The sequence below is a fragment of the Helianthus annuus genome, chromosome 16 (genome assembly GCF_002127325.2).
Source record: "Helianthus annuus cultivar XRQ/B chromosome 16, HanXRQr2.0-SUNRISE, whole genome shotgun sequence".
Classification (NCBI taxonomy): Eukaryota; Viridiplantae; Streptophyta; class Magnoliopsida; order Asterales; family Asteraceae; genus Helianthus; species Helianthus annuus.
This window is the reverse complement of record NC_035448.2, coordinates 175,484,990-175,512,715: the sequence shown is the minus strand read 5'-3', so window position 1 is coordinate 175,512,715 and position 27,726 is coordinate 175,484,990. Positions and strand designations below refer to the sequence as shown.

General features: G+C 39.7%; 2 protein-coding genes across 2 annotated transcripts; both read left to right on the top strand.

The window, feature by feature from the left end:
- Nucleotides 1–4,309: 4,309 nt before the first annotated feature.
- LOC110920047 lies at nt 4,310–4,918 on the top strand. Its single transcript, XM_022164287.1, has one exon. It carries the CDS (start codon nt 4,310–4,312, stop codon nt 4,916–4,918), a length of 609 nt encoding a protein of 202 aa, XP_022019979.1.
- A 1,095-nt stretch (nt 4,919–6,013) lies between these two features.
- LOC110920048 (uncharacterized mitochondrial protein AtMg00860-like) lies at nt 6,014–6,808 on the top strand. The gene is made up of 2 exons (XM_035985668.1): nt 6,014–6,610; nt 6,707–6,808. Exons 1-2 carry the CDS (start codon nt 6,014–6,016, stop codon nt 6,806–6,808), a joined length of 699 nt encoding a protein of 232 aa, XP_035841561.1.
- The last annotated feature ends 20,918 nt before the right edge of the window (nt 6,809–27,726 follow it).

Genomic DNA, 27,726 nt, shown 5'->3' with positions numbered 1-27,726 from the left:
TTTATTTTTACAAGACATTCAACAAAGTTATTGTTTGTAATATATTTTATATATCATTAGTTGGTGTTATGATGTATTAGATTTTTTAAAGAAAATTAATAAAGAAACTTATTCTGTATAATAGGTTAATACGTGTTTTTATCGTTCCCAACACAATGTTCAAGTTTATGCAGTTTTTGTGTCTATCTTTAAAAGTCAATTTAAAAAGTATACTTTTGGGGTAGTGTGTGAAGATATGCTTTACCACGCAAAATGTAACACTTTCATTTATATTTCGGTTACTTTTAAAATTTTGAATTATATAATTTACATTTTCAATTATAAGGAATTAAATATATGTTTGCGAATTATAAACATAATTTAAATTTCTCCTTAACATAGAGTTTCATTTATATTTTGGTTACTTTTAAAATTTTGAATTATATAATTTACATTGTTCAACTCGTGTGTTACTACACGAGTTGAACATTTTAAATCTAAGATAGAGAGAAACCATTTGTAACATTCTCGGCAAGCAATACAGGCACCTAAAATGAACTATTCAAGTAATTAATGAACGCTTGCTTTCAATGTTTGTGTGGGGGGGGGGGGAATACCTAAGTTCAGATAGTATTTCTCATATGAAACAACTTAATGAACCATTACAAAAAAAATTTAACGGAGTTTAGTTTTTTTACGAATTACAAACTGGCGTTTTAAGTTAGACAAGAATGAGGATAGGAGTTGATTAATATAAAACTTACCTCACAACGGTGCTCCATACGACGAAAACAATGCTTCAATTCGGATGTTTAAACTTCCAAGTAACAAAAACAAGGAGCACCGTTTCGAGTTAAGTTTTACAACAATAGACGCGTATCCACGTTCTGATCCAAAGCCCTTAAACATCATTTTGTAATTCGGTTAAAAACTTAACTCGGTTAAGTTTTTTTAACTCAAGACCAGTGGAGGAAGAATAGTTGAAATGTGGGACTGCAAGTGAGAATAAAACAAAGTGGAACTGCAATGTCCAAGGACGTCTCCTAGAAAACAAAGATGTGATGGACTGATATAAAAAGAAATACCATCAAAATCATATAATAATTAGAAAATAGTTATTAACCACATGTGTATAAATAGGATCTAAAGTGTGAGATATTGTATGTGTAACACCCCAAAAATATAAAACTTTATAATAGAATTATAAAGTATTAAAATAAACAAGAACAAACTAACTAGGAATAAATAACCCAGTTAGTTACGAGTCTTATGGTAACATATAATTGGATTAAAACACCTAAAACATAAATTAAACAATAGTTGAGGGACTTAAGTTGTTAAATTGGAAACTTGAATTATTAAAACAAAATAATCTACACCAAACACACACTTAGTGTGTGTCTGGTCGATCATAAACACAGGGGCGAACAAGGACTCTCCCACCAAACTCTAGCTTGTGCCAAATTGATCAAATTGGAGGTTCAAATCAGTTCCAAATCGATTTTCAAGCACAAATTAGTGATCACCAAGTTGAAGGGATCATAAGGTATGCAAAATTTTGGTGTTTTGATTCATCTCAAATTCTAGGTAAATTGTAAAAATCGAAATTTAGCTTGATTATGTGATGTTTAGATGAAACTTGTGATGAAAACAAGTTTAAGAATGAATCCTAGTTGATCATTTGCAAGAATCATTTTTTAAATTATGAAAATTATGATAACCCATTCATAGGTTAAATGGGTTTTACAAATATGATGAACACAAGAATTATGATTATCAAAAGTAGTATTGTTTGATTTCTATATGATGATTTTGGTGATTGTATACATGCTTGACATGATGGAATTGAAATACGTGATTATAATTGGCGAAAATAACAAGTTGTGAACCTGATTCTAGTTATGTAAAAATTAAACCCGTTAGGTGATCGTTAAAATGCCTAAGTGAGGAATAAAATGTTAAAAACCGGATGAAAACGCATGTTTGATTTTTATAGCAAATTATGCGTTAAAGTTTATGAAAAGGGTTATAAATTGATTGTGAATTGAACTCTTTAGGCAAAGAATCCGGATCGTCGAGTGGACAAGCCGGAGGGGAAACGCGCTTGAAAGGAGTGCTTTAGAGGTACGCGACTTTGGTTCCGTTACATTATGCATAAACGTTTGAATTTAGCTTGTTAATAATGTCATAGTGTAGTGTATGCGTTTGGTGTGTCATTGAAGTGGCGAAGCTCACTCGACACTTAAACGGGTCAAATTATCGGTTAGAAATAGTTTGGCTTGTCCGTAAAGTGAGGATTTTCACTCGACAACCAAACGGGTCAAAACTAAGTCCTTAAAACGGTCTTGTGTGTAGAGACTTGAAAGTCTCATATCGTGCTAATGCTAAATAGTGATATACCAATGAATGATTATACTAAGCTAAGTTTATGAATCCGTGATATCGGGTCAAACGGTAGAAACTAGTTGCAAGAGTTGCACAAGTCGCATGCTTGAATTTTTAGAAAACAAGCATGAAATTCTAATGCAAGCGTAAAGCCATATCATGGTACGGATACGCCAATAATTTCAAGCCCGGGGAATGGGTGAATAAGTCTAGAATGCCAAAGAATATATTGATGAACAATATGCACACATAGTTAATGGGTCGAATAATCGAAACAAGGATTTTGTGAACCATTCGTTCATAAAGTGGGTTTCGTTATGTGAAAATTAGATGGTTGGATCCGAAATTTTATTATGGACTCATAGGAAAAAGAATCGACTAAAACGGACAAACGAGTAAAAAGTTATGCTAGTTTAAAGTTAGAATTTTTACAAATTTCGGAGCTGGGCAAATATGCAGGTCCAGGAACTGGAACTGCTGGAAAACGTGCTCCCCCGCGCCACGCGGCGGGGTTACTTGATGCGTGGCGCGATAGACCATAAATCAAGATTTTTATTTTTTTGTTATGCGTATGATATTGGAACTTGTCTATGTTTATTATAACATTGTCAAAACTAATAATTGATGTGGTTTTGACCTTAGGTAATGCTAATCTCATTTCGGATGTCGATCAAGTAAGAAATCAAGAACCGAACACAAGTTTGAAGCTTCCGCACTAATCTAATCATGTTTAGACAATGTCATTTTGTAAACACTACTAAAAGTTGAATATTCTAAACTAGCTAGTTGTTTATGTTTAAACATTATAATGATGTACATCTTAGTTTATTAACTAAGTTTTTGTTAATTATGCATTTTGATTTTAAAAGTGTGTATTTTATAAGAAAATAGTAAATAAATAAGACGAGTGTTACAGTATGTTAGTAGGCATGCCATATTAGATACAAACAATCCAATAGAGTTCTAAAAAACAACTTGTAAAGTTCAGCATGCAATATGTGAGATATAAATTATCTTTATGAATCATAAAAATGAAACCACATCCATATCGGCTCAAACAGCCCAGTGTATGCCTTTTGAAACGGACGTTCTCCTTAATTTGTAACTTTTAATAGAAGGAAAATATCACCTCTTAGTCTCAATTACATAGACACAATTACAAGAATTGCCAATTACTCTATGAAAGGTCAAAGAAAGGCTGATGCTCTGCAACAAATGCTGCTCACATTCTTCCAAACCTGTTTAATGAAAACACACCTATTGGATGCATTGCTAATGGAATAAAAAACGTAAATTCATGCAGGTGACATATATGAAAATTGTTGTTTTTACCAGTTCATTGAATGCAAGTTTATATCCTTTCTAACTTGAAGCTACATTCTAAAATAGATGGAATATGTAATAACAACTAAATTATTTTCATGGAGGCACTATTTATTAATTCACATTATATTATTTAGGAGATTCTTGTTTGTACCTCACCTAAAACACCTTTAACGACCAATGTCAAAAGCTCGAAACCATTAATCCCAATTTTATTTCTCTGTAATCTCTTGTGTTATGTTTCTTTCTTGCCGAGGAGGTAGGAAAGGCAATCGAAAATAGCCTATCCGGTCTTATATATAAGATCCAAAACACGGTACTTGCGGTAGTCGAAGAGAGGATCAAGAAGTTGGAAGATAGTACCAACACAGCAAAGGAAAAATCTGGAGAGCGCAAGGGCTGCTCATACAAGGAATTCATGGCATGTAAACCATCACTTTATAATGGAGAGGTGGATCCGATAATATGCCAACGATCGTTAAGCGATATTGAAGGGGTGTTTGAGAGAACCCACTGCGACACAAACGACTTCATAGCTTATGGTACGGGTTAACTGAGAGGTCAAGCAAAGGATTGGTGGGATAACAAGAAAAAGGAGATCGGAAGCGAAGCGGCAAGGGCAATGACATGGGACGAGTTTAAGGTACCGTTTCTTAAACACCACAGTCCCAAGGCAGTTATCAACCGAATCAAGGAGGAATTTATTCAGCTAAGGCAGAAAGGCGAATCTATTGATAAGATCACGGGGATCTTTCTCGACAAACTGAGATTTTGTGTCGAGTTGGTGAAGTCTAAAGAACAGAAAGTATATTATTACTATAATATGCTAAGTGCAGAGTATCAGGAGTTTATGACTCCCTCAAAATACGAGACTCTCACTGAAATCATTAACACTGCTCGAGAAAGAGAGATAGAGCTAAACAAGCAAATTGAGAGAGGTGAACGAAGGGCACAAGTTGTTAATCCAAGCCTTACGAAGAAGGCACGTACAACAGAGTCGTCTAAGAAACATGATGGGAAATGCGGGTCGCCGAGTTGTAAGGTCTGTGGTAAAGGGCACAAGGGTGAGTGTCGGTTTAAAGATAAGTCGTGCCCCATATGCGGGAAGACAGGGCATACGGCTGCGTTATGCCCGGGAAATGTGTCGGTCTGTTATAAGTGCTACCAGCCGGGTCACAAGAAATCAGAGTGCCCAGAGTTAGTTGGAAAGAAGGATGGAAAGGATTCGTAAGTAGAAACTCCAAAAGTAAAGGCCAGATCATTCCAGTTAACCGCGGCCGAGGAAAAGATGGAACCCGATGTGGTCTCAGGTATATTCGCCATAAATTCGATTCCCGCACATGTGTTATTTGATACGGGTGTGAATAAATCCTTTATTTCACATGGAATTATTCGACATCCTTCATTTGTATTGACAAAATTACCTATGCCTCTAGAAGTAGAAATAGGGGACAACAAAAGTTTTATTGTTTGTGACATATGTCAAGATTTGTAAGATGAGTTTCGATGGTGAAGAATACTCAACAGACCTGATCCCGATGTCGATATGAGAATTTCAAATAGTGGTCGGGATGGATTGGTTATCCCAACATCACGCGATGGTCGTGTGTTTCCGCAAAGAGATAAAACTAAGGTCTCCAAGTGGAAAACACGTTACCATCTATGCGAAAAAGGGGGTAACCCCATAATGTGCTCAATGATAAAAGCTCACAAACTCATGAAACGTGGATGTAGAGCATTCATGATATACGCAAACGAACCAGACAAGGGATCGCCAAAGATTGAAGACGTACCGGTGGTACGTAAGTATGCTGATGTATTTCCAGAAGATTTACTGGGAATACCGCCTGGATGGGAGGTAGAGTTCGGAATCGAATTGATTCCGGGCGCGAAACCTGTGGCCAAGGCGCCGTATCGGCTCGCACCATCGGAGCTACAACAATTGATGTCTCAGATTCAAGACCTGCTCGACAAGGGGTTTATTAGGCCGAGTGTGTCTCTGTGGGGCGCACCGGTGCTATTTGTGAAGAAGAAGGATGGAAGCATGCGAATGTGTATCGATTACCGGGAGTTAAATAAACTCATGTTGAAAAATCGATACCCGCTCCTAAGAATTGATGACCTATTTGACCAACTGCAAGGTGCAAGTTGGTTCTCCAAGATTGACCTTAGATCGGGGTATCATCAGTTGAAAGTCAAGGAAGAGGATATACCAAAGATGGCCTTTCGTACACGGTACGGACATTATGAATTTCTCGTGATGTCTTTTGGATTGACCAATGCGCCCGCGGCTTTCATGGACCTCATGAACCGGGTTTGCAAGCCGATGTTGGAAAAGTCAGCGATAGTATTCATCGACGACATCTTGATATATTCAAAGAATGAAGCAGAACACGCAAGCCATTTACGTGAAGTGTTGGAGACGCTCAGAAGAGAGAAATTGTATGCAAAACTCTCGAAATGCGCTTTCTGGTTACGAGAAGTACAATTTCTCAGGCACATTATTAGTGCGGACGGAGTGTTGGTAGACCCGTCAAAAATAGAAGCAGTGGCGAGATGGAGTCCTCCGAAGAATCCTTCAGAAATCAGAAGCTTTTTGGGACTTGCGGGATATTATAGGAGATTCATACAATATTTCTCCAAGATTACCACACCGTTGACCAAACTAACTCGTAAAGACGAAAAGTTTATTTGGGGCGAAGATCAAGAAAAAGCTTTCCAAACGCTTAAAGAAAAATTGACCCACGCTCCGGTATTGACATTACCGGATGGAGTTGATAATATGGTGGTTTACTCGGACGCGTCACATTCTGGACTTGGGTGCGTTCTGATTCAATGGGGCAAGGTTATAGCCTGTGCCTCGAGACAACTAAAGACTCATGAAAAGAATTACCCTACACACGACCTCGAGTTGGCGGCGGTGGTATTTTCCTTAAAGATATGGAGGCATTATTTATATGGGGTAAAATGCACTATCTTTACCGACCATAAAAGTTTGAAATATTTCTTCGACCAGAAGGAATTAAACATGAGACAAAGGCGGTGGTTAGAAACAGTCATAGATTTCGATTGTGATATACATTACCATCCCAGGAAAGCTAATGTGGTGCGGATGCGTTGAGCCGAAAAGTGGACTATACTCCAATCTGAGTACGATCGATGCAATTAATGGTGACATCGGGTCTACTTGAACAAATCCAAAAATCTCAAGTTGAAGCAATGAAAGAGGAAAATTTGAAGAAAGAAAGAATGGTGGGCCAGTTGAAAGAATTGGTGGATGGTAACAACGGGTTAAAGACTTGTTTCGGAAGGATATGGGTCCCAAATTCGTGTGGAGTCAAGACGCTCCTGCTTGATGAAGCTCATAAATCCCGTTATTCTATCCATCCGGGGGCAACCAAGATGTATAGCGATTTAAAGAAAAACTATTGGTGGCCCGGAATGAAAAGAGATGTTGTAAAATATGTAGAGAAATGCTTGACCTGTTTACAAGTCAAAGCAGAGCACCAAAAACCATACGGTAAGTTACAACCGTTGGACATCCCAGTTTGGAAATGGGAACAAATCACAATGGACATGTTGACCAAACTGCCCAAAACCAACCGCGGATACGATGTTATATGGGTAGTTGTGGATAGATTGACAAAAAGTGCTCACTTCATTCCGATTTGTGAGACTTATACGTCCGAAAAGATGTTAGAGGTGTATACCAATGAAATAGTGGCACGCCACGGAGTACCGATATCCATCGTGTCCGATAGGGATACTCGGTTTACTTCGAACTTTTGGCACGAATTCCAAGAGTGAATGGGGACTAAATTGTTCATTAGCACAACGTATCATCCACAAACGGATGGACAAAGCGAAAGGACAATACAGATGTTGGAAGATATGTGGCGGGCATGTATTATCGACTTCGTGGGAAGTTGGGATGTCTATCTACCACTAGTCGAGTTTTCATATAATAATAGTTACGATGCAAGCATCGGTATGGCTTCGTACGAGATGCTTTACGCTAGAAGATGCCGAACCCCGGTGTGTTGGGATGATGTTGGTCCACACGAGCTTGCACATAAGGATGTAGTCCGAATCACAAATGAGAAAATTGATTTGGTCCGAGCCCATTTGAAAGCGGCCTAGGATTGACAAAAATCGTACGCAGACAAAAGAAGGAGGCCGATTGAGTTTCAAGTTGGTGATAAAGTCATGCTAAAGGTATCTCCGTGGAAGGGGATTATTCGGTTCAGAAAACGGGGGAAATTAAGCCCAAGGTTTATTGGGCCACTTAGAATCGTTGAACGGATTGGTAAGGTCGCATACCGTCTCGAACTACCCGAGGAACTGAGTGGAATTCATAGCACATTCCACGTATCACATCTCCGGAAATGTCTAGCCGACGAAACAGCTTATATCCACTACTGTTTTGGTCAAAAATCACACAAGGATAATGTAACCAAATCTGATTTTTGTGAGGTTAGATGCTTGGTTAATTGGATAAATGTATGAACGAATAGAAAATAAAGTCAACGATGAACACCGAGATTATACGAGGAAAAAGCCCTTGATCAATGAATGATCTCCGGCATAAAAAACCTCGGGTGATGGAAACTACCAATCACCAACTATATTGCATAAAAAGACTACAACTTTGGAAGATATTGAGCATGTTACAATGAATTCTAGTGTGTGTGTGTGTTTGAGAACGAGTAGCAGAGGTGGTGTTTCGAAAAACAGATGTGTTCCATCAGCTCAATACCTCCTCAAATAAATAAGCTAACAAAAAGTCCTATTTTCTAGGAAGATCATGTCCACTCTCATAACCGTTAGTGGAAATAGCACATGTGGGGCATCTTGAACGAATATTCCCGAGATTTTAGCTGCGATTTAGTCCACTACGTCCATTATCTGCATATAAACGTTAAAAACGTGACAAATGTTAAAAACATAAACAATAGTAAGGATCCTGGATCCTCAGACTCCCTGCATCATCCGTTAAGGATCCGTGACCACGCCCAGTCTCAGGATATATAATCCTTAGCATAAAATTCATGCCCTAACAATTGCCCCCAATATGGCAGTTGTGATAAGGATTCACAGCTGTCATATTTCCGTTTGAAGCGGACTAGCCATTGCTGCTGGTAACTAGTTGTTACACTGCCTGTCGTCACTGATAAGATCTGCTATAATCATCATTGCAAAATATAGAGTTAGAGATAACTCCTCAAGTGCCTTTAAAGATCATAAGATCCTTCTGTTTGTGGAGGATGAATCCTTCTACACCGTTCCCTATTAACCTTCATGCACTTTAATTTCTGCATAGACACTTTAACTATTAGATAGCCTCGTCCGGCCTGGGTGGATGGTCCACGGTTTTGCTGGTGAAATCCAGGCCAGATGATTTTGATTCATAATGAATGGGTAATAACATTAAACTTTTTTTTAGCTACATCTGTTGTTGTTTCTTCCCTCTTTATTTTTTGTGTATGCTTTCTATTTTCAAAGATATCATCGCCAAACAACTGGAAAATTATTGGAAATCTGATGATAATGTTAAACTTTTAACAGAAAACTTGAAGTGTTCGGACAAATGTGGATCAATGATCCTTAACCAAAAAGGATAAGAGAGGACTTACAGCTTAGAAAAAGTTAGAATATAACATACCAGATAATCTAAGTTAGGATTTTATATCCTTGTAAATTAATACTGAATAAACAAACTGTGAAAAGTAAAGTTTCGAGGATCCAGGATCCTTTTTGTCAGAACTTGTATAACTTTAAAGCTCCAAGATCCTGTAAGAAAAACAAACTTGGGACCAAGCCAAATAATTGGGAATGAACCCATAATAACTGGGGACGAGCCCAAATAAACTGGGGACAAGCCCAACAAACTAGGGATAAGCCCAAATAAACTAGGGACAAGCCCAAATAAACTTGTGTAAACTGGAGTATGGCCCAAACTGGCGACTATCCAAACGTGAGCGACATGAAAATGCCGAAATCTTAGCTAACGTGACAACGTTAGAAACCTTAGGAATGGATGTATGGTATTTATACCATTATACTTAGGATCCTAAATACAACTAGTATAATGAAATTGTCAGCCCCTAAAGCGGGTACTGGTCCCATTGCCTTTAACTGCACCAGGATAATTGTGCGCAACTGGCGAAGGTGTATGAACCTGATTCGTAGAAGGTAATAGATACCTTAGCTGGGGACAAGCCCAAAAAACTTTGGAGAGTTGGCCAACCACTTTGATCTTCTGTAAAATGATAACAACTCTGCAAAAGCTTAAACTTTATGAAAATAGATGTTAAATGTTTAACATCTTTGATTTATGATAAGTAATAAGTATAAAATGAATGAAAATGAAAGTAATGTGTTACCAAAGATAGAATCATATATCCTTTGAGAATCCCGGATCCTTAATCAGAATACTGGTATCGCTGAGGATCCCTGATCCTTCTTACTTAAAGTATTTTTTTGATATGAACAACATTCCAAGCTCTTGGTAGGAGATCACCATCCATTGTTAGCAAACGATATGCCCCTTTTCCTGCTTCAACTTCAATTAAGTAGGGACCTTCCATTTTGGTGCTAATTTGCCATCAGCTGAATTCGTAGTGTTCCAGAATGCTTTTCTTAGCACAAGATCACCAACTTGAAATCTTCTGATCCTGACATTCTTGTTGTATGCTCCAGCCATTCTTTGTTGATAACTGGCCATCTATCACAAAAGTTAGTAATTCTACTCCTAATAAATTGGGATCCATTATAGCAAATAATTTCAGAAGGAACTCCAAATCTAGTAATAATGTTTCGCTTAATGAAGGATATAACTTCCTTTTCTCTGACTTGAGCAAAAGCTTCTGCTTCTGCTTCTATCCACTTAGAGAAGTAGTTTGTCATAGCTACCATAAATATTTTCCCTCCTGGTGCCTTGGGAAGCTTGATTATGTGTCTTTGACAAGCATCACATTTCTTTGTGTATTCCATAACATACTTCTTCATTGTGGGCCAAAAATATCATGTTATGAGGATCCTTGAAAATAGTGCTCTGCCCCAGTGTGATTTTCACAGTCTCCTTCGTGAAAACCTTTAAGACTTCTTGAATTTCTGGATCCTCGATGCACCTTAGATATGGACCTGCAAGAGATCGTTTATATAACGTGTTATTTAGTATTGTAAATCGAGATACCTTAACTTTGAAAGCTCAAGGATTTTCTCCTGTAGGAATCTCCCCATGTTGTATATATCTCAGGATTGGAAGGATCCAGGATCCTGAATTTGACTGTGCACCATCATTGGGTACAATTGCAGAATCTTCCACTATCTTCATGGCTACGTGATCCTCAATTGCAGGAGTTAAAACATGGATGATGAGTATTTTCACATCCTCTGGAATCTTCAGTGATGATCCAAGGTTAGCTAAGGAATCGGCTTCTGCATTTTCTTCCCTGGGAACCTGTGATAGACTGAAAAAAGCAAAAGAATCTGCCAGTTTCCTTACTATTTCTAAGTACTTGATTAGCTTTTCACCTTTGACAGTGTAACAACCGTTATAATGATTAGTAATTAGTAGAGAATCTACATATACTTGAAGATACCTGATCCTCATATTCTTAGCTAATTGCAAACCTTCTATCAAGGCCTCATACTCTGCCTCATTATTAGTGGTTTGGAATTCACATGCAATGGATTGGGGTATAATGTCCCCCTGTGGCGATTTTAGTAGTGTGCTTTGGCTAGTTCCTTTAACATTTGAAGCTCCACCCGTGAAGAGTGTCTAAGGATCCTTGGTCTTCTCAAGTTGTTGAACTTCTAATTCAACTTCCCTTTGTAGATCACTACTGAAATCAGCCACAAAGTCAGCTAAAGCTTGGGACTTGATGGCAGTCCTGGGTTCATACTTAATGTCATATGCAATAAGATTGATTGCCCACTTTGCCATTCTACCTGACATTTGAAGTTTCCTAAGAACATTCTTGATAGGAAGGTTAGTTTTCACAATAATGGTGTGAGTTTCGAAATAATGTCTATGTTTAGCGGGAAGCCATAATTAAATCAAGAATTAATTTCTCTAAATGAGAATACATGGCCTCAGCATCAAGTAGAATTTTTCTTACATAGTATACCAGATGTTGAGAGCCTTCATGATCCTTAACTAGGATCGCACTTACTGCTTTAGCTGAAATAGCTAAGTATAAGGATAATGATTCTCCATTTTCTGGTTTCATTAGGGTTGGTGCTGAGGATAGATAATCCTTAAGAGCCTTGAGTGCAGCTTCATGCTTATCAGTCCACTCAAACTTCTTATTCTTCCTCAATATGTCTTATCTTCCTTGAGCAATTTGTCTACTTCTTCTTGGATATTGGCATTCCTTTCAAGTGCAAATTTTCTCCTTTTTTGGTGTACTGGCTTGAAGGACCTGTCAATACCAAGTTTGTGAGTAATAACATCCTTAGATATACCTATCATGTCTTCATGTTTCCAAGCAAAGGTAGATTTTCTTCTTTTCAAGAAAGATACTGAATCCTACTCAATATTGTCTAGGATCCCGAATCCTATAAAAATTTTGGATTCAGGATCCTCTGGGTTCAACAGAATATCCTTGACGTCTTGCTCTCTTGCCTCCATGACGTCTTGCTCCTTGGAGGCTGGCTTCATTGAAGAAGTGTAACAGTTCTTTGCCTCCTGCTGATCACTTTCTATCTTCACCACATCCCATAGAGTTGGGAGCATGACAAATTGATGATATGTTGAGGGGGACTGCCTTCATATCGTGTATCCATGGCCTGACAAAGATAACAATACAGCAAGATAAGCAATCAATAACATAGAATTTTTGAACAAAATTCACTCCCTCTATATAAATAGGAAGTTTGATGTCCCCCAATGTATTCTTTGTCTCTCCACTGAATCCCACAAGGACAGATGATCTTGGGACAATATCAGATTCAAAGATGTTCATTCTTTTGAGGACATCCAAGTGGATTATGTTCACTGAGCTTCTCCCATCAATGAGAATCCTGCGAACAAAATGGTTAGATATAAATAATGCAATAACCAAACTGTCATGATGAGGATCCTGTATGTCCACACGGTCATCCCCATCAAAGGATATGACTTTTTCCTAGGTAAGAATGGAAGTTCGAACATGTCTGTCCCCATTCTCTATCTTTGTTTCCTTTGCATGTCTCTTAGTTACTGAGAACCTCCGGAGATGAAATGGATGATTTGAGCATCAGCTGGTGGAGGAGGAGCTTTTCCAGGAACTTTCTCAGAATCCTGGATCCTTGACTCTTTCCTTCCAAGCAATTCCTTCAAGTATTCTTTGCTCAAAAGATAACCTATCTCCTTCCTTAATGTTATCCACTCATCTGTGAGATGACCAAAATCCTCTTGGTAACTGTTTTGGTCAAAAATCACACAAGGATAATGCAACCAAACTTTATGTAAATGGGGAATGATGCTTGGTTTGTAGAAAAAGTATAGGATCACTTCAATGTGAAATATGCAAAGACACAATGATTTATACGAGGAAAAAGCCCTTGATCAATGTATGATCTCCGGCATAAAAAACCTCGGGTGATGGCAACTACCGATCACCAAACTTCAATATAAGAAAAATAGTTACAACTTTGGATGATAATGAGCTGAGTACAAGGATCACTATGGTTTCGAGTGTCTAAGCGTGTGAGAGTTATCTTGTCTGTTCTTCCGAATGAGGAAGAGTGTTATATATACAAGTGTAGGTGACCTATTTTAGGTAAAAAGACTAATAATCAGCTCATTACCCCTTTAGAAATAAAAGTAAATCTAGCCTAAATTATCGCCCTTAAATCATGCCATGTTTCCATATCCTTCACAACGTCCATCTCCGATTAAGCACATGCCATAGTTGTAAAGACGTGTCCCTTAATTGTGATGCTTAAGAGCGGATCCTGCTAGATGTCCTGCAAAACAACATTAAATTCAACGAAAGCAACTGTTAGCATGAGGATCCTATGATGGTCCGTGATCCTGATCCTGGAACTCTGCTGAGGATCATTATCTGTCAAAGAAACAAGGATCACTGGTTAGGATCATATGTGAGGATCATGTATTGTAAAAATCCAGCCCTAACAATTGCCCCCAAAATATAAGGAGTGATTTTGTAAATAAATGAGTTATATTTTGTTCTGATCTTATCTTCAACGGACAACTCGGGTAACTAGCCGTTATAATCGGACTAGCCGTTGCGATCATTACGTCATTGAAGTGACATCCCTGCAAATCATGATTATAAATAGGAGATAGGGTAAGGATCGATTTGCATTTAAATTCAGGATATACTCCCTTTATAACCTCCACCGAAGATTGATCAGGTATTCTCTTCCTTTCTTTCTTCCTTTTCCTGCTCTGTTTTTTCTGCTTTTGCTCTGTTTCTGCTCCGCTACAAGTATGTTGCTTCGAAACTCTCCCCATAAGGATCACGAGAAGAGCAGTCCCCTGAAAAGCGAAGGGATCATTAAGGACTCTCCTACGGAGAGATGTTGCTTTACCGATGCTCATGTAGATAGGATTCGTCATTGCTTTCCGGCGGATGCTGTTTTCAAATCCTTCACATCCACTGCTTTGAGCGACTTTGTTTCAGACGCCTGGGTGATCTTTCCTGCAACTCCGTTTACCATAGGATATTCGTATCCTTTTCCGGCCTTCACCCAATCTTTCTTTTCTTTGACCGGAATATCTTATATCCAAGCTATGCCGATGATCTGGAGGGTCTTGTATACCTTCGAGAGGATCATCGAGCAGGAGGGGATTGATTTAGGGATGGCAGAGCTGGCCGCGCTTTATGATCTTACCACGTTTGGTTCTCATCGATATTTGCTGAAACGGAAGGCCGGGGAGGATCACCCTGTTTTAAAGGTTACCAAAAATGATACAAACTGGAAGCGTCGCTTTTTCTTTGTTAGAAGGGATACCATCCCTGATGGGAAGGATCTGCCCAAGGAGTGGGCCACTCATGGTAGGATAGAGGATCCTGGAAGGATCACTATCAGACTTGTCTCATATGATGAGGATCACTAACGTCTTTTTTCGTTTCTTGTGTAGCTATATCCGTTGCTCATCTCAAGTTAACCCCTGCTGCCAGAGAGAGGGTTCTAGCATTCAAGAAGCTTGATCCTGAAATCAGAAGTTTTCAAGTCACCGTCCAAGATTCACAAGAAGTATCCTCCGCATCTGCCACTATGTCAAGTAAGTATCCTTATTAGAAAGTAAGTTATATGTGGGACTGTTTAATTAGTAAGGGAACTTATCTTGTTTTGATTGTGTAGGCGCTGGGAAACCTGCTAAGTCTGCCAAGTCTGCCTCCAAGTTCGGGATTGATGAACTTGCCAATGTCAAGTCTTCAAGAAAGAAGGCTTCTGTTGCCAGTCCCTCTGCTTCGGCTCCTAAAGCACCTGTTAGAGGTAAGGGGAAGAAGAGGAAGACCTCTGAGGATCTCCAAGGATTTCCCCTGATCCGCCAACAGTTCCTCGACTATGTCAATGAGGTAAGGATCATTGCCCCTGTTGGTTATCCTTCTCGAATATCCTGCTTGTATATCCTGCTTCTTTGAGGATCACCTTTTTTTCTCTTTTGCAGAAACTTGCTGAGATTGAGACCTACCTTGGCCATGTCGAGGATCAGGAGAGCCAGATCGCCGACCTCCAACAAATGGGCGTGTTAAAGGATCTCAAGATAGCCGATCTTGAGAAGGAACTCCGGGCTACAAAGGATGAGGCTGCTCAAAGGCTGATTGACATGGATGGCGAGAAACAGGAGATCATCCAGGATGCCAAGGTCTCTGCCGCAACTGCTATGTACAAGATACAACTACAAATGGCTGCGGAGGCTCAGGATCCTGCCTTTGACAAAAGCTCATGGGACGTGGAGGGTTGGAAGACAAGATTGGCAGAGCTGGAGGATGAGGACGAAGCAGAGGAGATCCCAATGCTGGAGGGCGGTGATGCTGACAAGGATCAGGGTGGAGAAGCTGGTGCTGGATTGGGCGATGATGGATATTTCGAGACTAGGCCGGAGCCCAATTTTTTTTTTGAGTTTGATAGTGGTTTGTTTGTGGTTTGAAACAATTATGGTTTGTAATCTTTGAACAATAGTTTTTAGGGTTAAGGATCATGGATCCTTTGGACAATAGGTAGGATTACAAAAGGTGGAGGGATCCTCTGTTTGGGGGATGAAGCCTTTGTGATCCTGCCGCTTTTAATTTCCTGCACATGCTAAGACCGCGTAGACAATGGACACCCTTTGCCAACCCATGTGGACGGGCCACGTTTTGCTGGTAGAAATGTGGGTTGGCAATTTTGACAACTTTTTGAAAGGGTTAAAGATCCTTTTGTTAATAATATAACCTTAATCTTTCTGGCTTATTGATGTGCGTGTAGTGTAATATAATTTTAGATATATATTTAAGCCCTTTTTACACTTTTAGCCAAGTTTTAAATTTATAAAACACGATATTTACTAACACTAAACACACATATGGGCAAGTGCACCCATCGTGGACGTAGTATAGTGTTGGTAAGATACCGAGGTCGTCCAAGGACACAAGAGCTTTTAATACCGGTTTATCCTCAACGTCTAATCAAATCAAAAAGTTAGAAAGATGTTTTAAACTAAGAAAAATAAAAACTAACTAAATGCTGAAAAATAAAATAAAATAAAAACAGATAGACAAGATGAATCACTTGGATCCGACACGTGTATTAGTATAACCTTTGATTATTTTCGCACTTTTGCACTTGTTTAAGAGATTATCTTAGTTATTGTAGTAGGCCCCTTTTTCGGAGGTGACGTTACCCTCAACCCAGTAGTTTGAGTCAGCAAGGATACAATCCTAAAGGGTTGGATTATTGAAAGATAATGAATTAAGTTATTAATGCAAATTATGGTAGGCCCCGCTTTTGGCGGTGACGTTACCCTCGGCTAAGTAGTCTGAGTCAGCAGGGATACAGTCCTAAATAGCCGGGTTATAGTATTAATAGTAGTTAGCTTATGAGGGGGTCAAAGAGTTTGGATCCCCGCCATCCAATACCTATGGGCATTGAAGGAGATCCTACTAAATTTGACCCAGGTCCCAAGCAGGACCTCTAAACGCTGAACAAGGGCAAGACCTTTACCAAACCGTTCCCTTAACCCCCGACCAGGTAGCCAACATACCTCCATATAGACCGTGGAGATATGAATGGTGAAAATCTTTTATTTTATATAGACAGTAAAATAATGCCAAGACACCACGGACAAACGATAAGGAAAGATCACCTTCAACATAAGTAACTAGTTATTAAAGTCATTAATACAAAACCAAATAAAAAGTGCAAAAGATTAAAAATAAAAAGTATTATACTAAACACTTGTCTTCACCAAGTGATGTAAGAGACTTAGGCAAACATGGCCTTGATTGTCAAGAACTCTTACGATCAATCTTGGATCCCGAGACGACTCACACACTCTATAATGGACAATGGATGATGGTGGTGGATGATGGTGTTATGGTGGTGGTGGGTGGTGGATGAAGTGTGAGAGAGGTGGTGTGCCAAGGGATGAGAGAGAATGAAGCCAAGCTCCTCTATTTATAGGCTGAACAGAACGCTGGACACGGCCCCGTGTTCGCTGAACACGGCCCCGTGCCCGTCTGACATTCTCTCTCTTCATTAATTGTAATTGCGAATTACAATTAATGCGCCTGCTGTACTTTCAACACGCCCCCGTGTCCGCTGGGCACGGCCCCGTGGTGAGCAATGGAAGCTTCTACTGGTTTGTCTTTTCTGCTGCTTCCTGGGCACGCCCCCGTGTTCACTGGACACGGGGCGTGTTCAGACATCTGTTCTCTTCTCTTTGTCTTGGGAGGTGCCGTTGAGGGTCCGGGCAGTTTGCTTTTGTTCCTTTTCTTGTAATTATGATAGAATTAGGGGTCTTTTTGCTTCTTTTGTGATTTTGAGCTCATTTCATCCTGAAAATACAAAAGGAAGACAAAAACACTCTTTTTCCAACATTAGTACTTAAAAAGGGTTAGTTTTATGCCTTAATTGATGTGTTTTATATGTTGCATTTTACACACATCAAATACCCCCACACTTGAACTTTTGCTTGTCCTCAAGCAAAACTCTTTTAATGTGGCTTACACTCCCAAATGGAATAGGTAGAAGAGAAGTTTTTTAACTTGTCCTAGAGTGTCGGGAATCCAAGGTTTGTATAGGTTCTATTTTTATTTTATTTACAATCTTATTCGTCATGGTTTATTTTGAACTTTTCATAAGATAAACTACTTAATTTGGCATAGCATGCCTTATTAAAATTCCATTTATATACAAGTTCACATACCTCACGGGAGATCACTCAATCACTCGGCCGAAGGTGTTTATTTAAGTGAATCGCTCGAGAGCGGCACGGATTTACATTTTCCATATGCTTGCCAAGCGATCAATCCTCCTCCTTTTTAACTTTTACCTTTGTAAATATCAAGAGGTCTTTTGGGGTGAAGGCTTGGGTTTAAAGGTGGGTGGTTGGTTAGTGGTTAGTAAAAAGGGCGAAAATCGTAACAAGTGTCGGTTTTCGTAAAATACCTTATTTTTGGTGATATTTATTTTTGAAGTATTTCTCCAAACAAGCTTTTTGTAGCTTATGTTTGTTTTTGACTTCAACATTTTTTTTTTTTTTTTTTTTTTTCGTCACGTAAAGGGTATGTTTATGAAAAACCGAGTATGTTACTAAAATAAAGGTGAAAAAATGAAAAAGGTTTTTGGTGGGTAAAAAAAAATTGTTTTGGGGGTAATGAAATGAAAGGTTTAGGCTCAAAGGGGTTTTCTAGGGGGATTTTGGGTAGGTAAAAAAAAATGAAAAATAATGGTTTTGAAAGAAAAATAGTTAGTCCTAATGCCTCCATCATTTACTTACTTGGGTTTAAGTTGGTAAGGACCGGGAATGTATCGTCGTGGCAAGTTCTAGATTTGTAAAAACCGAGCGGCTATTCACACAAGAAACGAAAAATGAGCATTTAATCTAAAATATGTGTATTTTTATGCTCAATAAAGGCTCAAAACTCACTTTTTGTGGGAATGGGTTTTTAATGTGAACAAGCATATATAATCGAATTTTAGCTAGACTTGTTATACCGTTTCATAATTTTCTTATGTTAGTTCTTTTTATTACGACGCTATCGGTTGTAAGTTTGTAAAAATATAACCCTTTTATAACTTGTTATTCCCAACTTAAACTAAGACAAGTAAATAAATAAAAAAAATGAAAAAGTTTTTGAAAAAATTTGGGGTGTTTAGCGGTTCCAATAGAGTTTTGTGTAAGGCTTGTTTTAGGATTTTGCAAAATTCCAAGGTTTTAGCATCCCCCCCACACTTAAATTACACATTGTCCTCAATGTGTCCAAAAATAGAGTTTTTGGTTGATTAAAATATGTAGAAGTGTGTTTCAAAACAAAGATTTGTGTTACTGGCACTCTGGACACGGCCCCGTGTTCATTGAACACGGCCCCGTGGAGAACTGCCAGTAACGAAGAACTTACAGAGGGTGAACACGGGGGCGTGTTGGGTGAACACGGCCACGTGTTGGACAAAAATCTGCAGGTCAGTAGCCAAACAGCAGATCTGGGAGATGGACACGGGGGCGTGTCGGCTGAACACGTCCCCGTGTGGACAGTCTGTTAGCCAGAAAAATATGGTTTTCTCCCGGTTTCTTCCTCCTAGGGCTGCGAATGCTAATGTTTAGCATTCTAACCCTTGCATTGCACCTGTTCAAGCATTCAATACCATCCAACCAAGCACCAAACATCCTAATCTTACCATAGTTAAACATTATCCAACACAAAGTAAAAACAAAGTAAAAATAAAAAGAAAAGAGTTAAGGAAAGTAAATTGTCTTGACAAATGGCACGCAGGCCATGAATTGTTCGATAGGAAAGGGTGATCAAACCTGTGGGCTCATAACCAGCTAGCCCTTTGCTCCTCCCGGCCTCCTACTCCATATCTTCATCACTGTCTTCACCTCCGCCTCCCTGCCTCGCCATGTACTCCCGGATGCTACCGATGTCATCTTGTATGTCGTTGACGCTGCGTTCGATAGCTCCCACCCGGAGATGTGTGTTGTTGGCAAGGTTGTAGGTGTTCCGAGTGCACATGAGGTTTTCCTGCAAAAGATCATGCAAACTTTGGAAATTAGGAAAACCGCCTCCTTGAGAGGAGGATTGACCCGGATCGCCTTGGGGAGGGTATTGGAAATGTGGAGGTGGTGCGTGAAGAACTAGAGCCTCTTGCGGGTTCCATGCGTAGCCTTGCGTCCTTTGAAAGCTCACCGTCCCGTCCTCCGCTTCATAGAGCAAGTTCATGGCCCGGCAGATATGGTAATCAACCCGTCCCGACCATGGGCTCCTTTCGAAGGACTTCGGGATGTTCGCGAAGTGCTTGAAAAGACGGTACACCCATCCCCCGAAGAAGATTGGTGTAGGAGCAGTGGCAAGGCGGTTTAAGTGCATGTTCCGCAGTAGGAGGTAAGAAACATCGAGAGGCTTCCGGTTATGGATGCAGTGGAGGACAACCAAATCTCTAACCCCAACAACGCCACTACTGTCATGGCGTTGGTTCAACGAGTACGTGAGGAGCCTGTGAATGTAACGGTATAGCGGGTCCCTCAGTTTGGTACTCTTTGTGCTGCTGGAGTTATAGATCCCTTCACCGATTTGTGCCCATGCTGCTTGACGTTCACTTGCGTCCAAATCTCGCAACCCCCCGGTATTCTCTTCGTTCCCTGCTTCTTCATCTTTGTACAGCCCAATGATTGATCCGAACTGCGCCATGGAGGTTCTATAGGTCGTACCCCCACATCGAAACTCGACCGCATCGTGATCAAACGGGTCGCGTCTCGAGTTGAAGATAAACGTACTATAGAACTCCAATGTGCATTGGTGGACCGACCGAAGTCGGGTAGTCAATGCAACGTGCAGCGGACCCGTCACTATATTGTTGAAGCGGTCCAGTTGGTTTACCATTGTCAGCAGATCGGTGCATGCCCGCCTTGGATATTCTTCGGGCCTTGTTTGTAGGACCTCATAGCGAGCCCTTGCATCAAGTTCGCTGGCATTGAACCGTGTGAATTTGGACATCTGAAAAGAATACAACAAAAGTTAGTGCGAAACATGGAAATTCGGGTTGAAAACTGCAGACAGTGGGCTGGACACGGCCCCGTGTTCAGCGAACACGGCCCCGTGTTCAGTCGTCTGTAACACCTAATTTTCATCTTTTCGTCCCGGTTTCGAAAACCTGAAAATTTTTAGCCTAATAGCAGCGGTTTCCCCCGAAAATGAAACCCTAAGTGTCATTTTTCCAAAATCAAACCATTTACCCCTTCGATTTTGTGTTTTTCGGTTCAAGAACAAGGGTTTGTGTTTTTAGTTGGAAATCGGACAAATCTATCAACAATACATGGCTATTTACTTCCTATTACTCTACTCTAAACTACTACTAACAATTTTCATCAAAAATTTTTGAGTTCGATCCGGATGAACATGAAGAACCCTAGATTTCCCCCAATTTTTGATGTTTTAACTACATGCAAGTAACTAATCTAACTACTAAGAAGGATAGAATCATACCTTGACGTTGTTAGGCTTGGTGGTAACGTTCGAAATTGGCAGAAAATCGCCTCTAACCAGAGAGTTTTCGGCGAAACGGGGCGTGTGGAATGGTGTAACTGATAGAACAAATGGGTTTTATCCCGACAGTCGCCTCGACACGGCCCCGTGTTCAGCGAACACGGCCCCGTGCCGGGTGAAATTTTTTGAAAATTTTTTGAAAATTTTTTTTTTTTTTTTTTTTTATGTGCTTGTGTGCATGCCCCTTATCTCCGAATAATGGTTAGATGATTTTTTTACCAGTTCCGAATGTATACTTACCTGTGACATGTCTGGTATGAGTTTATTCGTTGACCGTTTGAAGTGCGATTTCCTCTTCCTCATCCTCAATGGATCCTCTGTAGAGTTTCAGCCGTTGGCCATTGACTTTAAATGGTGTCCCATTTCGAGTTTTAATTTCTACTGCACCGTGTGGAAAAACATGGGTGACTGAAAAAGGTCCCGACCACCTAGATTTTAACTTACCAGGAAACAACCGAAGTCGCGAATTGAACAATAGAACTTGGTCTCCAACCCGAAATTCATTAGATTTAATATATTTATCATGCAAATTTTTCATTCTTTCTTTATAAATTTCGGAGTTAGAATATGCATAATTCCTAAGTTCTTCTAATTCGTTTATTTGACAAAATCGATTCTTACCGGCAACTTCCAAATCTAAGTTTACGTTTTTAATTGCCCAGTAGGCTTTGTGAGCAATTTCTACTGGCAAGTGACAACTCTTTCCATAGACGAGTTTATATGGGGTTGTGCCTATAGTGGTTTTATAAGCGGTTCGAAAAGCCCATAAAGCGTCATCTAGTTTGTCAGCCCATTCTTTTTTATTTATCCCTACGGTTTTCTCAAGTATTCGTTTTAAACCTCGATTAGTCACTTCGGCTTGCCCGTTTGTTTGAGGATGATATGCTGTTGAGACCCGGTGATAGACCCCATATCTTGTTAAGATTTTGTCGAGTTGATGATTACAAAAATGGGTACCTCTATCACTTATTAATGCCCTTGGTGTGCCGAAACGTGAGAACAATTTTTTTAGGAATTTTACTACTACTCTTCCATCATTTGTTGGAAGAGCTTCGGCCTCTGCCCATTTAGACAAGTAATCGACCGCCACAAGTATATATTTGTTTCCTTTTGAAGGCGGGAAAGGTCCCATGAAATCGAGTCCCCACACATCAAAGATTTCACAAACGAGAATGCCATTTTGAGGCATTTCGTTTTTGGAAGAAATATTACCCGATCTTTGGCAGGCATCACATGTCTTTACAAGGTTTTGTGCATCCTTGTAAATGGTTGGCCAGTAAAATCCAGAATCAAATACCTTTCTTGCGGTACTTGAGGCACCATGATGTCCTCCGTATGGACCTTCATGACAATGACGGAGTATTCTTTGTGCTTCATTACCATGGACACACCTTCGGATGAGTTGATCAGCACACATTTTGAAAAGATAGGGGTCTTCCCAAAAGTAATGCTTTACATCAGCAAAGAATTTTTTTCTTTGATGATGTGGCCATCCTTTGGTGACTATACCGCTGGCTAAGAAATTAGCGTAGTCGGCATACCATGGTTCTTGTCTGCTTTCCATCATTTCCAGGGACTCCGTGGGAAATTTTTCGTTGATTTGCTCGTCCCTGGTTGTCTCCAAAGCTGGGTCTTCTAAGCGTGAGAGGTGATCTGCAGCAGTGTTTTCTGCTCCTCTTTTGTCCTTGATTTCGATGTCGAATTCCTGGAGGAGTAGAATCCACCTTATCAAACGGGGTTTTGCGTCTTGCTTCTTGAAGAGGTACCTGATGGCTGCATGGTCTGTATAAACTATTGTTTTAGAAAGAACAAGATAAGAACGAAATTTATCAAAAGCAAAGACCACCGCTAGTAACTCTTTCTCTGTAGTTGTATAATTTTCTTGTGCATCATTTAGAGTTTTACTAGCATAATAGATTGGGTGGAAATGTTTTTCTTTTCTTTGTCCCAAGACTGCTCCAACAGCAAAGTCGCTTGCATCGCACATGATTTCGAAAGGAAATTTCCAATCTGGCGCTATCATGATAGGTGCATTGACTAGCATTTCCTTGAGGGTCAGAAATGCTTGATTGCATTCCTTGTCAAAGATGAAGGGTGCATCTTTTTCAAGCAATTTTGTTAGAGGTCTTGAAATTTTCGAAAAGTCTTTGATAAACCTTCTATAGAATCCGGCATGCCCTAGGAAACTTCTGATTGCTCGCACGGAGGATGGAGGAGGTAATCGAGATATGGTCTCGATTTTTGCTCGATCAACTTCCATTCCTTCGCTTGAGATTTTATGTCCGAGTACTATTCCCTCTGTTACCATGAAATGGCATTTTTCCCAATTAAGGGCGAGGTTAGTTTCCTCACATCGGGATAGCATTCGTTCAAGATTATCGAGGCATTGATCATATGAGTCTCCAAAGATGGAAAAGTCATCCATGAAGACTTCCATGGTTTTTTCAATCATATCATGGAAAATGGCGACCATACAACGTTGGAATGTTGCAGGCGCATTACATAGACCGAATGGCATGCGTCGATATGCAAAAGTTCCGTAGGGGCATGTGAAAGTTGTTTTCTCTTGGTCTTCTGGTGCTATCGGTATTTGAAAGTAACCTGAAAAACCATCTAAGAAACAATAAAATTTATGACCGGATAATCTTTCTAACATTTGATCAATGAAGGGCAAAGGAAAGTGGTCTTTCCTTGTTGCTTCATTTAATCTCCTATAGTCTATACAGACTCTCCATCCTGTGACGGTTCTTGTGGGTATTAATTCATTTTTCTCGTTAGTTATTACCGTCATACCTCCTTTCTTTGGGACTACTTGGACGGGACTTACCCACGGGCTATCGGAGATAGGGTAGATTAGTCCGGCGTCGAGTAGTTTGATGACTTCATTTTTAACCACTTCTTGAACATTGGGGTTCACTCTTCGTTGTGGTTGAATTACTGTTTTGTAGTCATCATTCATTAAAATTTTGTGCGTGCACATGGAAGGACTTATTCCCTTAATATCTACAAGCTTCCAAGCGATCGCATTTTTGTGTTTTTTAAGTAGGTTAACTAATTTTTCTTTTTCTACGCTAGTTAATTTAGACGAAATAATTACAGGTAAACTACCATCTTTGCCTAGAAAAGCATATTCCAAACCTTTAGGGAGTTCTTTGAGCTCGATGGGTGGGTCTTTAGGAGACACCTTATTTTGTGGTTCATCTAGATCAAGAACTTTAAAAGTTTGTTCTATGGCTACCTCTTCGTCGACAAAGTGGTCTTCCTCGTGGTTTGTATCAGGTGGTTCAGCTTCATCTTCAATTAGGGGGTCATTGTTGCCAAAAGGATATTTCATTGAGCGCTCAAGATCTATGCTCCTTTTGAATGCCCCTAATTGAAGAGTTAGATTGTTGAATTTCCGGTTTTTCAAAGCTTTGTGAGTTTGTACAAAAGGTTTTCCCAAGACTAGGGGGGCATCATCTAAGATGACGAAGTCGGTTGGGATTACCATTTGATTTGTTCGAACCAAAATATCTTCGACTACACCGATTGATTTCATTACTTTTCGGTCGGATAGAAAAATGGGTATTTGAAGTGGAGTAAAATCACTAATACTTAACTTTTCAAAAATGTAGTTGGGCATTATGTTAACACAAAGATCTTTATCAATAGTGACATTACTAATAAACGAATTTTGAAAGAAACATGGAACCGGTGTGATGTTAATTTCAAAAGGATCTTCTTTTATTAGCGAGGTTTGATCATTAGTTAACTTAACACTTTCCATTTCTTCAATTTTAGCACTAGTGTTTAACTCTTTTAAAAACTTAGCATGAGGGGTTATTAAACAATTGTTTTCGAAAGTAGGTGACAAGAGAATAATTTCCTCTAAATTAGACTCTTCTTGAATTTTAACATTATCGGACTCACCATTTTCGTTGTTTAACTCATGTGTCTGTTTTTCACTTTCTTGTTCTTCCATTTTTACATTTTCAACTATCTCTACGTTATTATTACTTTTTAACTCTTCTCTCGTGCGGGATTCCTCTTCCCTTGCGCGAGATTCTTTTATGCAACGTTCGATAGTTTTAATGTGTTCTAATATCCTATTGGTTACTTCGGTGAGATTGAAAGAATTTGGATCCTCTAAGCTTGAATCCGGTTGTTCGATCCTTGGTTCCTCATAGTACTCATATGAAGTAGATGGTTCATACCATTGTTCTTCATTGTAAGTATATGATGGATAAGGGTCGAAACTTTGTTCTTCATAGTACTCATATGAGGTGGGTTGTTCACGCCATGGTTCCTCATAATAAGTGTATGAAGGTGGTGGCTCATATGTTGAATCTTCAAAGTATGAGTATGAAGGCTCATACCTTGGTTCATCAAAATACGAGTATGAGGGAGGAGGTTCATACCTTTGGTCTTCATAGGATGTGTATGAAGTCGATGGCTCGTACCTGGGCTCCTCATAATGGTTGTATGAATTGGATGGTTGATATGAAGTATTATATTGAACCGAGTGTGCATTACGACAATTAGTGCAATAATTACCCCTATAATCATCCTCATCATAGGTGTAGTTGTAATCTCTTGAGTATTGATCCATAGGAATCACTCAACAGACTACAACTGAGTCTCGGGACCAGAAAACAAAAATAAGACGGAAACAGAAGCTGGACACGGCCCCGTGTTGGGTGAACACGGCCCCGTGTTCAGGGACTGTATCTGGGCGTTTTAATTAAATTAACTGGTCACTTTGAGCACGGGGGCGTGTTGAGTGAACACGGCCCCGTGGTCAGACTCTGTATCTGGGTATCTACTCTAAAATATGCAGCACGGGGGCGTGTTCAGCGAGCACGGCCCCGTGTTCAAGCTACTGTAAATGCAAAAACTAAACTAAAATGCAGAAAAATGCGCGCGTTTTGAAAAACTGATTAGGCCGTCGATTTTAAGCTTTCTTAAAATCCTTGTGTCCCCGGCAACGGCGCCAAAAACTTGATGTGCGTGTAGTGTAATATAATTTTAGATATATATTTAAGCCCTTTTTACACTTTTAGCCAAGTTTTAAATTTATAAAACACGATATTTACTAACACTAAACACACATATGGGCAAGTGCACCCATCGTGGACGTAGTATAGTGTTGGTAAGATACCGAGGTCGTCCAAGGACACAAGAGCTTTTAATACCGGTTTATCCTCAACGTCTAATCAAATCAAAAAGTTAGAAAGATGTTTTAAACTAAGAAAAATAAAAACTAACTAAATGCTGAAAAATAAAATAAAATAAAAACAGATAGACAAGATGAATCACTTGGATCCGACACGTGTATTAGTATAACCTTTGATTATTTTCGCACTTTTGCACTTGTTTAAGAGATTATCTTAGTTATTGTAGTAGGCCCCTTTTTCGGAGGTGACGTTACCCTCAACCCAGTAGTTTGAGTCAGCAAGGATACAATCCTAAAGGGTTGGATTATTGAAAGATAATGAATTAAGTTATTAATGCAAATTATGGTAGGCCCCGCTTTTGGCGGTGACGTTACCCTCGGCTAAGTAGTCTGAGTCAGCAGGGATACAGTCCTAAATAGCCGGGTTATAGTATTAATAGTAGTTAGCTTATGAGGGGGTCAAAGAGTTTGGATCCCCGCCATCCAATACCTATGGGCATTGAAGGAGATCCTACTAAATTTGACCCAGGTCCCAAGCAGGACCTCTAAACGCTGAACAAGGGCAAGACCTTTACCAAACCGTTCCCTTAACCCCCGACCAGGTAGCCAACATACCTCCATATAGACCGTGGAGATATGAATGGTGAAAATCTTTTATTTTATATAGACAGTAAAATAATGCCAAGACACCACGGACAAACGATAAGGAAAGATCACCTTCAACATAAGTAACTAGTTATTAAAGTCATTAATACAAAACCAAATAAAAAGTGCAAAAGATTAAAAATAAAAAGTATTATACTAAACACTTGTCTTCACCAAGTGATGTAAGAGACTTAGGCAAACATGGCCTTGATTGTCAAGAACTCTTACGATCAATCTTGGATCCCGAGACGACTCACACACTCTATAATGGACAATGGATGATGGTGGTGGATGATGGTGTTATGGTGGTGGTGGGTGGTGGATGAAGTGTGAGAGAGGTGGTGTGCCAAGGGATGAGAGAGAATGAAGCCAAGCTCCTCTATTTATAGGCTGAACAGAACGCTGGACACGGCCCCGTGTTCGCTGAACACGGCCCCGTGCCCGTCTGACATTCTCTCTCTTCATTAATTGTAATTGCGAATTACAATTAATGCGCCTGCTGTACTTTCAACACGCCCCCGTGTCCGCTGGGCACGG

Coding starts and splice junctions, on each gene's coding strand:
- LOC110920047 (XM_022164287.1), top strand. CDS start 4,310: ATGACATGGGACGAGTTTAAGGTACCGTTTCTTAAACACCACAGTCCC.
- LOC110920048 (XM_035985668.1), top strand. CDS start 6,014: ATGTTGGAAAAGTCAGCGATAGTATTCATCGACGACATCTTGATATAT. Junction 6,611..6,706: donor ACCTCGAGTTGGCGGCGGTG/GTATTTTCCTTA, acceptor TTCGACCAGAAG/GAATTAAACATGAGACAAAG.